We start from the raw sequence: 15,315 nt of genomic DNA, 5'->3' as shown, positions 1-15,315 counted from the left end.
ATATTATATATATATATATATATATATATATATATATATATATATATATATATATATATATATATATATATATATATATATATATTATTACTAAGTTACTACAGTTTAGTAAAATATAGTAGTTTATAATCAGAGAATCAGTTAAGATAAAATTATATATAAACTATATTATATATTCTTTAAATGATTACAGTATTTCATTTTAATGTGACACATTATTGTTTGCTTTTTATATTTTACAACAAAGCAATTTTAACCAAGTATGATAATATTAAGAAGACTTTAAGAAGAATTTGCTTATTACACTTAATCCTACAATTAGATGGTCTATCTTGTGTTCTTTGTGAATGTGGAGACATGAATAAAGTCAAAAGTGTTTAACCAATTATTTTTATTTACATAATTTGAGTTCAAAAACTGCAGAGATGTTAAAATGATCGTTACGATTTAATAATCATATAACGACTGAAATGGGAAACCATGTTTGTGAAATTCAGTAGGTGGCGATAATGCTTCTAAGGAGTTAGTTACCATCTATGGTTTGCTTAGATCGTGTGTGCCTAAAATGTGTGATTCTGCGAGTCTGCAGTGGGATATATCTCAAAACGGGAGGGTTGACATGTATGAAGTGAACAGGAAGTGTTTGTGGAACAGCATCTTTGCGAGGGAACGCAAAAACGTAAAAATATTTGTTTTCTCATAACTCATTTTCCTTCCACCCATTTTTTCCCCCACCACCACGTCCCATCAGGTCTCTGTATGATCTTTTTCCAAATACTTCTAATTGCAAGGAACAAAAAGTCTTAAAGTAACATTAAAAGAAATCCGCTAATTTAGGCAGTGCTTTATTACTCGCATCTGTGGATTTTCCTAACTTCAGAGACATTGTGTGATTCACTACAATCTCAGACCTCATTATGAAAATGAATAAACAGGAAGACTTATTTGTGTGCATTCTATCAATATTTCTATCTACATTAGATCAAATAAATCAATCCAATTGCACATCTATATTTTGCCATGTGCTTGTAGCATGATTAAGAGTGTGATAAATGGTAAATCTGGAGATCCAGTAATACGCATGCAAAGCTTTTCTCGTGTCTACGTGAATCTGGCAGTTTTGACATTTAATGGAGCATCACAAATGGCTTTAGGTGGATATGAGGTGTATTTGGGACGGAGCGCTTCATTGTAGTCATTTGAGTCTGCCGCGTACCTGCAGCAGTGTTGGCGTTTGCTCCATGATGCGCACCAGCAGCTTGTCAATGTAGTCCTCCAGATCTCTGACCTGAACCTTCATCTTCTTCAGTTCGGCGTCTCGTTTCTCCAGCATCACTACCTGCACCTCGGTTTCTGCGCGCTGCTTCTTGATCTCCACTTCCTGCTGAAGCAGCAGAGCAATCAGCTCCATGTTGGTCATGTTTTGATAGTGAGCGCGGGCCTCCATCAGAGACAACTGCACACAAAACAGACACAGTTGTCACCGACTCATTCCCCTCGCTGGCCAGCAGAGGTCATCATCACCGGACTATTGACATTACGTCACCCATTCAGACACTGATTGCTACACACCTGCCACATATTACACTGATCACCTCCACACACATATAAGCAGCTCACACACACACTCCAGTGGAAAGTCTTGTTCTGCCTCTGCTGACATTACTGAGCGTTTCTCATCCTTGCCTGATCTCCCCGTTGCTAACCCGGACTGTTCGTCGACCTTGCCTTGCCTGCCGCCTGTCTTGAACCTAGCCTTGAACATCGACTCTGATCCTAGCCGCCTGCCTCTGACCCATGCCTGCTATATCGACCCGTGTATGCCAGCCGCCAGCCTATTGACATTATACAACTGTGTTCAGGGCCGGTGCATCCATAGAGGCGACGAAGGCGGCCACCTAGGGCGGCAGAATAGTGAGGGCGGCATCCGCGACACTACCCTCATCACCCGCGCCCTCAGTTATATCCTTGTCCCCAACACTACCCTCACCACCCGCGCCCTCAGTTATATCCACGTCTAGGGCGGCAGAATAGAGAGGGCAGCGTCCGCGACACTACCCTTACCAACGCGCCCTCAGTTATATCCGTGTCCCCAACACTACCCTCACCACCCGCGCCCTCAGTTATATCCTTGTCCCCAACACTACCCTCACCACCCGCGCCCTCAGTTATATCCGCGTCTAGGGCGGCAGAATAGAGAGGGCAGCGTCCGCGACACTACCCTTACCAACGCGCCCTCAGTTATATCCGCGTCCCCAACACTACCCTCACCACCCGCGTCCTCAGTTATATCCTTGTCCCCAACACTACCCTCACCACCCGCGTCCTCAGTTATATCCGCGTCTAGGGCGGCAGAATAGAGAGGGCAGCGTCCGTGACACTCCCCTTACCAACGCGCCCTCAGTTATATCCGCGTCCCCAACACTAGCCTCACCACCCGCGCCCTCAGTTATATCCGCGTCTAGGGCGGCAGAATAGAGAGGGCAGCGTCCGCGAGACTACCCTTACCAACGCACCCTCAGTTATATCCTTGTCCCCAACACTACCCTTACCACCCGCGTCCTCAGTTATATCCTTGTCCCCACCACTACCCTCACCACCCGCGCCCTCAGTTATATCCGCGTCTAGGGCGGCAGAATAGAGAGGGCAGCGTCCGCGACACTACCCTTACCAACGCGCCCTCAGTTATATCCGCGTCCCCAACACTACCCTCACCACCCGCGCCCTCAGTTATATCCTTGTCCCGAACACTACCCTCACCACCCGCGTCCTCAGTTATATCCGCGTCTAGGGCGGCAGAATAGAGAGGGCAGCGTCCGTGACACTACCCTTACCAACGCGCCCTCAGTTATATCCGCGTCCCCAACACTAGCCTCACCACCCGCGCCCTCAGTTATATCCGCGTCCCCAACACTAGCCTCACCACCCGCGCTCTCAGTTATATCCGCGTCTAGGGCGGCAGAATAGAGAGGGCAGCGTCCGCGAGACTACCCTTACCAACGCACCCTCAGTTATATCCGCGTCCCCAACACTACCCTCACCACCCGCGCCCTCAGTTATTTCCGCGTCTAGGGCAGCAGAATAGAGAGGGTTGGGGTTGAGGGCGGCGTAACCATCCTTCACCTAGAGCAGCAGTTCAGCTTGCTCCGGCCCTGACTGTGTTTGATTTGAGTTCGCAAACTAGTGCATACTGTGTGCTCTTTATCAAACTGTGTTTAATACATATACTGCAAATGGATCCCTCTGTGTCAGACCCTTCGTTACAACAGTCATGCTTACGAGACAATCAGAGAAATCAGCATACTGTCCAGAATTTACTGTTGAAATCAGAATTATTCGTCCTTCTGTGAATTTCTTTTTTTAAATATAAACAGAGCAACAAATTTTTCACAGTATTTCCTATGAATATTTTTTCTTCTTGAGAGTCTTATTTGTTTTATTTCAGCAAGAATTAATTTTAAAAAACATTTTAAGTTTATTATTATTTACCACCTTAAGCAATATTTGTTTTCGAACAAACCATCGCCATACAATGACTTGCCTCATTACCCTAACTTGCCTAGTTAACCTAATTAGGCCTTTAAATTGCACATTAAGCTTAACTTATTAGAAATTGGTTATTAAAACTATTATGTTTAGAAATGTGTTGAAAAAATGTTTTCTTTCCTTTAAACAGAAATTAAGGAAAAAAATACAGGGGGGCTAACAATTCTGACCAACTGTATGCTGTGTGTTATTAGTAAAAGCCATTGCTAACAGCACCACATGCGATCCTCTAGTACCTGCTGTTTCTCCTCCTCAGCAGTGGTGGCTAGAGCAGATCGTCCTGGATTTATGGTGGACTTGAGTTTCTCCAGCACTGAGCGGCTTTCAGCTTTCTTCTCTCCCTGTAGAGTGTTGTTGGTCAATGGCTTCACGGGGTGAGGGCTGTACGGCCATGCAGAAACAGAGAAATTAAGTTCATACATTGATCTGGGCACATCAGCATGGTATAGTGTGGGCATCTTGCATTTTTATGATGTTTTTTGCTTATTAACATGTTGGTTAGTAAAAATAGCGCAAGCAATGTTGAATAGTTGAAGAAGTAATGGGTAAACATAGTGTATATCATGAAAGAAATCTTTTACTTCTATCAGAATTGTGAGAATTTGTCAATAGTTTTTTTCAGAACAGTTGATGGATATTGTATCTTAAAGACATTACACTACAACCCAGGCTCATTCTGAAAACGTAGTCCCGTGGACATTTCTGGAGACTGTGAAATTCGTCCCGGGAGGTAAGTATTTGGGCAGTTTTTGTTTTCGCGAATCCGTGAGATGCCGCTTTGTGTGCTTTTTCGCATCTCAAATTTCTCTTGCGAGTGCCGTTCATGTCAGCGCTGTTCTCGTGTGAACCCACCAGAGGCTGCTGTTGACTGACCGTCTGTCTAACTGACTGAACAGCCAAATGGCCGACTGGGCGACCGGCCAATCGACCGACCCGCCCTCCTTCTTCTCAAAACACAACCAATTTTATCGATTGACCCACTCGCCCGCTTACTTCCCTAAACCCAATCGACGATTTACAAAAGCAGTCCAGAAAAAAAAAGCCCTCGTCTGATTTTTACCACGTTTTCAGATTTTTACCACATTCTCACCTTGTTGTTCACTTGTTCATTTTATTTTTTGGATTCTGTCATGATCAACTCCTCTCTGTGCCTCAAGTCTGCCGATGTACATGACGAACTAACTGGACAAATTGGTTGCGGCGGGAAAGCCCTCCACACGAAGGTATAAGCAGTCAGCCGGTAAGTGCGAAAAGGAACGCCGTCATACAGCTCCGTATCGTTCGCTTAAAAAAATTAAATGCAGCCATGCGTACCTCCGGCTACATAATTCGCGGTCTCCAGAAACGCTCACGGGACTACGTTTTCAGAATGAGCCTGTGTTGTCACACAAGCTGAACGTTGTAAAACCATGTTTTAAAGTAGTTTTATTACTAAAGTTTGCTCTTTTTAAGTTCAGAAGGCCTAATGTACTCAGTTATCTTCTGGTGATGCTTTTATTAGCAGTGTTGTTATTGCTGAAAAAATAACAGAATTTTAAAAAATAGTGAAGATGGAAAATAATAAATAAAATTAGACCATTATAAGATCTTGGTAAATTAAATTTACAAAGTTTAAGTTTTGAAAGGCTATTATTAAAAGTACTTTTGGTAACATTTTACATTTTTTTATTATTATTGGAGCTAAAATAAAAAAACCCTAAACCCATTTTTAATATGCTTTAATGAATACACTTTATTCAGTGTATAAATTAACGCTGCTTCCTTAAAGCCCTTCAGATAAAAAAAGACATTGTTGTTGTCATTAATATTAAAAATATGACTCTTAAGCATACCTGACAACCCTCCAGTTTTTCTCGGCATTTTCCTGTATTTAACAATTCTATCCTGCTATCATCCCATAAATATTTTCCCATAATTAAAAATTTTCTATGAAGGGTGCCATTAAACATCAAGGGCTCTATTATGACAATCTAGGCCTAAAGCCTAAAGCGCAGGGCGCAAAAGCATTAAGGGCGTGTCAGAATCCACTTTTGCTGTTTTAACGACAGAAAAATCCGCTTTGGGCCACGGAAAATGGTCTAACAGAGTTGAGCTTAAACTCTTAATGAGTTATGGGTGTGTTTTGAGAAAAAACCAATCAGAGTCTCATCTCCCATTCCCTTTAAGATTCAGTTACGTCATGCCATGGCGCATTTGCTATTTACATGGCGGACTTTGTAAGTGGAAAAACTGAACATTTCACTAGCGAGAAAACAGTTAATCAGAGCATCTACAGCGCGAGAATGACCATCCATTAGACTACATAATTAATTTGATTTGTTAAGTGCAAGGATTTGTTTTAAAACTATTTCTAAATTTAATTCTAATTTCCAGCAAGTGAATAAATGAACAATAATAATGAAGTGTGCTCAAAAACCCAAATAAACATGCTGTGGCCCATATGGTTTAAACCTGACAGGTGGGCAAATCTAAGCTTGTTTTTAATAAGACAAATATAAATATGCATATAATAAATACTACTACTAATAATAATCACATCATACAAGAGCAAATTGTAATGAATAAACTGAAAAAGCACCCTGAGATTAAGAAAGCATGGAGGCAGTGGTTTTTATATTTAAGTAGAAAATAATCATTTTTGTAATATTTAAATATTTCGATTTGAAGTGGAGCAAAAGTGGACATTCTGGTTTTTGGATGGGTGTCTGAACAGAAATACACCTATAATAATAACATCTAAACATGTCGATCTTGGGTGGTTACTCCTTAATTTCACATCCCACTCTTGACAGGTTTGCTCTTGAGATGTGGTTTTTAAGAATTCTTAATGCTAATAACGGTGGGAGAGGCACTTCATATATTATGAGATCTCAAATACGATTTAAGTCAGTCAGGCCTCATAACGACACTAGAGACTATGGGCCAAGTTTACTAACCACTAAAACCACTGAAATCCCACTCTACTGTCAGGATTTAGAAAACATGTGCAGTGTAATCTATGCAGCTGACCTTGTTCCATATGCATTTGTGTGAGTTTCATTTTGAAAGGGAGGAGAGTATTTAAATGACTCTTGCAAAGTCATTTACTAAAGTTAATGATAATCGGTGTACTGGCTTATGCACCCTTAGAAGCATGGCTGTATCTGAAATCACCCCTATACCCTTGAACTGTGCACTATTTGAGGGAGAAGCCATTTGTAGTGCTGTCTGAAACATAGTGGACATTCTTAAGTGCACTCAATCAATCCTACAATACACCACAATAACGAGTGTTATTGTGTTATTGTAACCCTAACCCAACTAATGTATACACAATGGCTACAGAATACCCATAATGTAATTGCAGAGCAAATTGTTTTCTGCATCTGACCACAAGATGGCGTATACAGCCAAATCCTATCAGTGTAAGTTTCTAATGAAATAATTATTTAATTCAATTATTTAAATCAAAATACTTAGTTACATTACTAATAGACAGCTCATTCATTTTCCTTTTGGCTAAGTCCTGTTATTAATCTGGGGTTGCCACAGCGGAATGAGCCGCCAACTTATGCAGAATATGCTTTATGCAGCGAATGCCCCTCCAGCCGCAACCCATCCCTGGGAAACACCCATAAACTCTCATTTATAGACATACTATGGACTATTTAGCTTAGCGAATTCACCTATAGCGCATGTCTTTGGACTTGTAGGGGAAATTGGAGCACCCGGAGGTAACCCACACCAACACGGGGAGAACATGCAAACTCCACACTGAAACGCCAACTGACCCAGCCGGGGTTCAAACTAGCAACCTTCTTGCTGTGAGGTGACAGCGCTACCTACTGCGCCACCGTGCCACCGTAATAGACAGGCTGAGGGATTTATTAACCAGCAAAGCACAAACAAAATGGCATCTTATCAGTGCACTCTTTTTCACTCTCTCCAAGTATACTATATTAGTGGACTAATGTAGGGAATAGTGAATGAGGGTAAAAGTAGTGATTTCGGGATACAGCCATTCTTTTCCGCTTTTTTTCTAGACTTGTAGTTGTTGAAGGAGAACAAATGGGTTTTTCAGAAAAGACAACATTATTCAGGCATACTTATTACCAAGGCAAACTTTTTATTTTATTATTAATAAAATAAATAATAAATTTCATATTTCTAGACACTTAAAGCACTTTTCACATTTTTGGGGGGGCGTGGTGTGTGTGGGGGGAAATTTCCTGTCCACCACCAGTGTGCAGCATCCACCTGGATGACGCGACGGCAGCCATATTGCAGCAGACTGCACACCACACACCAGCTAAGTGGTGGAGATGAGACAGAGTAATGAAGCTAATTATGACATAGGGATGGTTAGAAGGCCAGCAGGTCATTTTGGCCAAGATACGGGGTTAAAACCCTACTCTTTTTTTGAAGGACATCCTGGGATTTTTAATGACCTCAGGACCACGGTTTAACATTCGGAAAGATGGTGCTCACTGAGGAGTATAGAGTCCCCATCAACATACTAGGGCGTTAGTTAGGACCCACACAGACAGCAGGTTAAGCACCCCATGCTGGTCTCACTAACACCACTTGTGGCAGCAGCCTAGCTTTCCCATGTGGTCGAAACCCTGCTTAGCTTCAGTGGGCGATCAAGTGAGAGCTGCTAGCTAGCTGCCAGCTAATTTGCTCTGCATTTTTACAATTGTGTTAGTCTTTACTGAAATGAGCTGCTTTGTCTATGTTATTTAATTTACACATTCTCTGTTGATCCCACGAAATGTTAAAACTAAACTGCTCAGTTTAGTAAACCTGGATCTTTATTTTTATATCATAAATCAACAGTATTATCAGAAACAATTCTTTAATCAAACTTTAGACTATTTCCATGTTTTAAGGGATAGCTCACTCAAAAATGACTTTTACGACTATCTTTCCTCTGTTAAACATGAAGATAATTTAAAAAATATTGGAAACCTATTACCACTGACTTCCACAGTATGTGTTTTCCTACTATTAAAGTCAAAAGTTTTCAGCTTTCTTCAAAATATCTTCTTAAGTGTTCAACAGAAGTAAAAAAAACTCATAAAGTAACCACTTGAGGGTGAGTAAATAGTAGAATAAATTATTTTTTTGGGTGAACTATCCCTTTAATTAGCTGTAAGACAACATGTGTCTACCAAGACAGAAAGATGGCCGAACAAAGCAACAGAAAAGCAAAGATGAAAAATGAAATAACTAAAGAGAGCAAACCAGAAGGAAACATAAGCAAGTTATAACAAATTATATCAAGCTGTGAGAGTGAAAACAAAGTTGGTTCTAGGTCAGCATATGTGAGTGTTTATAAGCCTGTCCTAGTGACCTGTTAGACAGAATGAGGAGATTTCTCAGGTAAGAGTGTGTTTTTTAAGGCGGTGAGGGTCTCACCTGCTCTCCTCATGGGGCTGGATTGTGGTGGAGCGTGTGGAACCCATGCTAGGCCTCTCGTTTTGGGGGTTTGCAGGAAGGGACGGGTCAGGGTGGAGACAGGAATTAGTGTCTACTAATTGTGAAGGCGAAGGGGTAGGGTCATGCAAACTGAGGTTTGATGTTGGAGTGTGAGAGTCTGGGAGTTGGTCGGCACCCTGGACGTTTTTGGGTGAGCTTGTGGTTGAACGTGGTCGGATACGAGCCGATCTGACCTCCATTTTACAAGGGCTCCTGGAGTTTCTTGGAGCTACTCTAGCATGCAAGTCCTCAAAGCTGATTTGTTGCTCCGATGTTGAAGTATATTCCTGTATTTTGTTGTCTGTTGAGAGGCAGACCTCAGGTTCAAGTTTATTTTCAGAGTCCAAAACTTTATGTTCTTCATTATTATGCGTAGTGTGTAAAATGCAGTCACTCTCTGACATCTTTGGGTTTGTCACAGTGTTGTCATTATTGAGGAGAACATCAACATCACAGTTTTGGTTTTCACAAGAGTTAGCTTTCTGTTCTCCCAGTCCTTCGCAAGATCTCTTATAAGGGGAAGAGCAAAGGGCGTTCTTTGGTGAAAACATATCCAATTCTGATGCCATTTTGGACAATATATCCTCAGGTATACCTGGTGAGCACCTGGGAAGTGTGGAACCACTCCCAAAGTGTACATTTGAACACTCTTTGGATCCATTTTTAATTTCAAATGGTTGCAACTCCGAAGGTGAGCTTTCAGAATCAATGAAAGCAAACTCTGAAGTAACATCTGTGTTGTTGTTTGAATCTCTAGGGGAGAGAGTCAACAAGTTGACATCATTGGTTTTAGGCTTACATTGCTGCTCATCGGAGACCTTTCCTTCAAAGGACAATTCTGAATCTTGTTTGGGTTGGGTTTGAGGTGAACTGCAAAGTGATTCAGCTACTGTAGTTTCCCAGTCAGATGGGAAACACAGCGTTTCTGGTACTGTGTATTCACATTCAGAGCTTCCAAGTGCATCTTCAACGAAACCATTCGGAGAGGTGTTAGCATTGTTATTCGTAGCGAAATCATGCCCTGTTGGTTCCCCGATGTATTCACTCAGTTTGATACCACTCTGCAACTCCATATTGTTATTCTCTACTGAAGAGAAGTTGTGCAACACTTTATCTGAACAAACCGTTTGAGAGTTCCTCTTCACATCCCCATCTCTCACATGCTGAAGGGAAGCAAAGTCCGTCTGGGAAAGAAAGCAGGCCTCTTTCTGCACAGCCATCTCTTGGGCTCTATCCAACCAGCTGTCGGTTGAGACCACTTGCGTCCTAATGGGTCTACGTGGTGGTAGAGGAGGCAGATCCCATTGTCTCGAAACACCCATATCAACTTCATCAACCCTCAAACCAATCGTTGTATCATTCACACACTCCATCAGATTTGTATTTGGAAATGGTGCTGACGGAGGTCTAGTTGGGGTCCCACTTGGTGATTTAAGGCGGCTAGAGGCAAAGGCTTCAAAATCATCCCAGTCCCCAACTCTCTCAGATAAACAATGGTTCGGATTGCCGTTTGAGTTTGTATCTGGTGTCTCCGGCATTATAGTTGGAAGAGATCTCTGCCGGGACATACTCCTGGGTCTTTCTCGCTTTATGGTGGGAATCCTGTTCTGTGCTCCATTCCGAAGGACACTGGATCTGGACACTGGATGATAAAGACTGGAATTGAGTGAACAGTAACCAGCAGTTGGAGACTTCAGTGCTTCCTCAGCGATAAGTTCCTCAAAGAAGGGGTTTTGCTGTAGTCGTGTGAGGAAAGGGTTGGAGGGTGAGATGGAAGGAGGTGTTGGGGAAGAAGGGGTGAATGGATTGCCACTAGGGGGAGACACTGAGCCAGTAGTACAACCAAGGGGAAGAGAGCATGGGGGCTGACTGGGGGAGCAGGGAATCTGACAGGGGAGTTCTGAGCTGCTCTCTACCTTAGGAGAGACTCCCAGCCTGTGGAGGGAAGGCACAAGTAGTCCTCTTAGTCAGTGTGTTCTGGGCCATGACATCTAACTATCGGTGGGGGCAGAGAGACAGTTCTTCTCCATTACAGAAACACTTTGTGATAAACGAAAAACTGTCTTTACATTCAGATTTGATTGTATTGATTAGGAAGTGTCAGACATGCCTGAAAATTGTGTTCTTACATAAATACTGTTTGCTTATCTGGAATATTTTAAAAACAGCATCCAGACTGGGATAACTGAGTGGAAAAAGATATTTTTATTGATCCTAAAAACTGTAACTAGAGATGGGCGATATACCAGTAAACTAGATAAATTGGAACAAATTTGACAATTAGTCTACACTTGTAATATTTTTGCTTTGTGTATGTTTTTTTATAATGTCAGTTTAAATCTAATGATTTTAATCCATTATAGCACTATAAGACATTTACACATCTCTCTTTTTTTCTGTAAGACTTCTTTCACACTTGTTGTGTGGGGTTGTGGGTTATTTTTATGTGGGTTACTGTGCTTAAACTGACAAACACACCACATGTTGAGGCTAATTTATACTTCTGCGTCAAGCACACATGTATGGTCCAGCGCAGCCTTCATCACACAGTCCTCACCGTGGCTGACACCAACACTGACACACACCTCTCAAAAAATGTAACACGTTGCAATGACGTATAGCGAAAGCTCTGTGATTGGTGGCTTTGGTACCAGTGATGAGCGTGGGTGGTGCTAAGAGCCACGAGCCCAATGGAGCGAGTGATTACAAGTGTCGAGTACCATGAAGGAGCTCCAGATGGAAACTTTTGGTTTGTTTACCTTATGATTAAAGTTGTTGCACGTCCGCCAGTTCCTGCCTCTGATTAAGCAAGTTATAGCTACTCGTAGAGTTCAGAAAAAACAAAACACTCGTGAAGAAATTTCGACACAGAGGAATATAAAAACTCACTGCCAGCTATCATTTCAAAAGTGTTATTGCAGAGCAACACAAACAGCTTGCAGAAGTATAAAGCCTGGTTGTGATTGGCATGCATGCAATGCGTGTAGCTGTGCATTTATACATCTGCAAGCTGTTTGTGTTGCTCTGCAATAACACTTCCGAAATGCTAGCTATCAGTAGGTGTTTATGTTCTTCTGTGTCAATTTTCCTCGCTGGTGTTTGTTCTTTCTGAACGCTACCTTAATATAGAAGTGGCTCAAATTCGCTCATTTTGAGGCGGGAACTGGCAGACATGCAACAACTTTTATCAGAAGGTAAACACAAAACAACAGTTACCATCTGGATCTCTTTCACGAGACTCCACACATGTAAACAATCGCTCCATCAAGGCTCTCGCAGCTCTCAATTCCGCCCACACTCATCAGCAATATCAAACCGGCCAATCACAGAGCTAGCGCTACACGTCGTTGCGATGTATAGTTACATTTTAAATCAGTTTGCATCAGCGTCGCCAACAGCCAAGGTGAGGGCTATGCGACCACACGCTGGCTGCGTCGAAGCATACGTCTGCGCTTGACGCAAAAGTATAAATCAGGCTCAAATGCACGACTACGTGCAAGGCAGGTGCCACGGGTCATGCTAATCACTCGACGCAGAAGTATAAACCAGCCAAATGCCAATGCCTAAAATACCATTCTTATCAAGTATTCACATGCACACACCTGGTGATATCATAAGTGAGGATTCGGGATAGTTTTTGAATGTGTATTATTGAGCTATATGCACAGCTAGTGTTTTTCAGCCAACGATAAACTTCCAGTGAAAGGTTTATGGGACTATTTTCTATTTCATAAGGTTTCTTTTACAGCATTGATGTTGTAATGTAATTAAGATACAAATAGTTAAATAGACTTAAGCATTCATTTAGATGTTCAAGAGTAAAACGAGATGAAAAACCGTGTAAACGGTAGCACCGTCAGTAGCAGCAGGCTAGCTCAGAAACTCCATTGAAAATTTTGGAGTAAAATACATTTCCATATTTTAAAGACACGGTGTGGAAAAATGGAAACTAATGCAGTGCGTCTTGTTTAGTCTGAGACCCACTTTATATTGTATACAGTAAATCAATGAAGATCAGATCAGATCTTAAAAGGTGGCCATTTTGTAATAGCGTAACAGTTTACTGGAAGCGATCGGGCTGGCTGACTGAAAGTTACAAGTCCATGTGCATATACCCCATTTATTAGCTGCGTTTATCCGGTCTTACATATTATAATACACCTGCTGCTGTCTGTGTCTTTAATATTAATAAAATAACAACAGACCATAAAGGAAATCAGTCAGTGCTGTTTAATAACTTCTGTAGCAGATGTATCTACCTAAAAAAGCACTGATTGTTTCATTTGCAATTTTGGTCAGTAATTAATTGTTGATTATTAGTTCTTATTTTATAATTGGCATTAAGCTTGATGATGTTTTACTTGTATTTGTTGCCACAGCAGAATGAACTGCCTTCTTATCCAGCACATGTTTTATGCAGTGGATGCTCTTCTAGCTGCAACCCAGAACTGGAAAACACCCAAGCACTCTCACATTCACACACTATGGTCAGTTTAGTTTATCCAAATCACCTATAGCGCATGTTTTTGGACTGTGGGGGGGAAACCGGAGCACCCGGAAGAAACCCACATGAACAAGGGGAGAACATGCAAACTCCACACAGAGATGCCAACTGGCCCAGCCGGGACTCGACCCAGCGACCCTCTTGCTGTGAGGTGACAGCGCTAACCACGAGCCACTGTGCTGCACAAATATATAATAACATAATCATAATATATTATTTTTGTCATATCGCCCACCTCTAACTCTAACTAATCAAAATAAAACAGGGAACAAACCAAAAGAAAATGGTGGGATGTGTTGAAAAAATAAAATTCTGCTAAACGAAAAGATGAAACGACTGAAAGGTGAAATGAACCGAAAAATCAATTGAACATAAGTAGACAAGTCTTTTAAAAAGAGCTGATGTTTTTGAATGCTTCAACAAATTTGTGGATCTTGACAAACAGTTTTCCTGCACGAAACGCACACATAAACAAGCCCTTCTTTGAAAAGGTCTTGACCTATTTTCTGTAGACCAAAAGCAATTTTAAAGGAATTAAATGGGGAGAAAACTGCTGCAGTAACTGTTGCGTCAGCAAATTCATACAGCTCCTTTTTTTTTCTAAGAATATTCTCTAAGGACCAAAAATGCAGGCTGACATTAAAGCCATTCCCTTTAAAAACAAAGCATCCCGCCTGACAGTCAGAAACAGATTATAGAGCTACGATAAAGGTTATTTTACTAAATGAAAACTAAAACTGCTGGTCAAATCACATTTTCTAAGATAAAATAAAATTTCACTATAAATAAATAATAATAATAATAAAACTGAAATAAAATAATAATTAGCAAAAATAATTATAGTTTTCAAAACTGTGATAAAAAAATCTGACTTGCGAAACCTGTATATGGTCTTTTACAGACAAACACATCAGTCAAGTGCAGGATTATAAACAAAAACATATGTTCTACCTAAACAAAAACAAGTTCTAAATTTGCTTTATTAGGTATGTTTTTTATTAAATGATTTAGTTTTTTATTATAAGTCATGTTTACTTAACTCAAAAATATATATATTTTTACTTGTTCAAACTACCTAATTAAAATGAGCTTAAACAACACAATTCTTGAGATTTCATTGGGACAACCTAAATATTTTATGTTCAATCCACATAAAGTTGTTAAAAGTGTTAAGTTAACTTAATCGATTTGTGTTGGGGAAACATGAATGAATTGTGTGGAACACTGCATTTTTCACAGTGTACATGCAGTCTATGATCTTTATTCATTCATTTATTCATTCATTCATTTTCTTTTCAGCTTAGTCCCTTTATTAATCCAGGGTCGCCACAGCGGAATGAACCACCAACTTATCCAGCATGTTTTTACACAGCAGATGCCCTTCCAGCCACAACCCATCTCTGAGAAACATTCACACACACTCATTCACACTCATACACTACGGACAATTTAGCCTACCCAATTCACCTGTACCGCATGTCTTTGGACTGTGGGGGAAACCCACGCGAACGCAGGGAGAACATGCAAACTCCACACAGAAACGCCAACTGACCCAGCTGAGGCTCAAACCAGCGACCTTCTTGTTGTGAGGCGACAGCACTACCTACTGCACTACCTAAAATTCTTACTTTTAAGTAAGATTTGTGTGGTTTTGTTGAACTTTTTTTATTACACAAGAGTCATTTTAAGATGTTGTACAAACATATTTGTTTACCTGTATTTATTATTATTTTTTTATTATTTACTTATTGCATTTATCTTTTATTATTTTACTTTTTTTTTATAAATGAGCTTAAACAAAGCTTGTC

The 15,315-nt window shown here is 40.8% G+C and overlaps 1 protein-coding gene across 3 annotated transcripts in view; it reads right to left on the bottom strand.

The window, feature by feature from the left end:
- Positions 1-213: 213 nt before the first annotated feature.
- The window catches only part of rab11fip5b (RAB11 family interacting protein 5b (class I)), a 34,674-nt gene continuing 19,572 nt past the window's right edge, over positions 214-15,315 (bottom strand). For 2 of the 3 annotated variants that reach the window (XM_017359168.4, XM_073922221.1), the window contains 3 exons: positions 8,944-10,938; positions 3,783-3,927; positions 214-1,456 (listed from right to left, as the gene is read on the bottom strand). In XM_017359168.4, the coding sequence (XP_017214657.2) occupies positions 1,196-1,456; positions 3,783-3,927; positions 8,944-10,938 (2,401 nt within the window). In that variant the 3' untranslated portion in view covers positions 214-1,195. The remainder of the gene's footprint in view (positions 1,457-3,782; positions 3,928-8,943; positions 10,939-15,315) is intronic. The other variant, XM_073922222.1, reaches the window with a different exon arrangement.

Source organism: Danio rerio, chromosome 14 (genome assembly GCF_049306965.1).
Source record: "Danio rerio strain Tuebingen ecotype United States chromosome 14, GRCz12tu, whole genome shotgun sequence".
Classification (NCBI taxonomy): Eukaryota; Metazoa; Chordata; class Actinopteri; order Cypriniformes; family Danionidae; genus Danio; species Danio rerio.
This window is presented reverse-complemented; position numbering and strand designations above follow the sequence as displayed.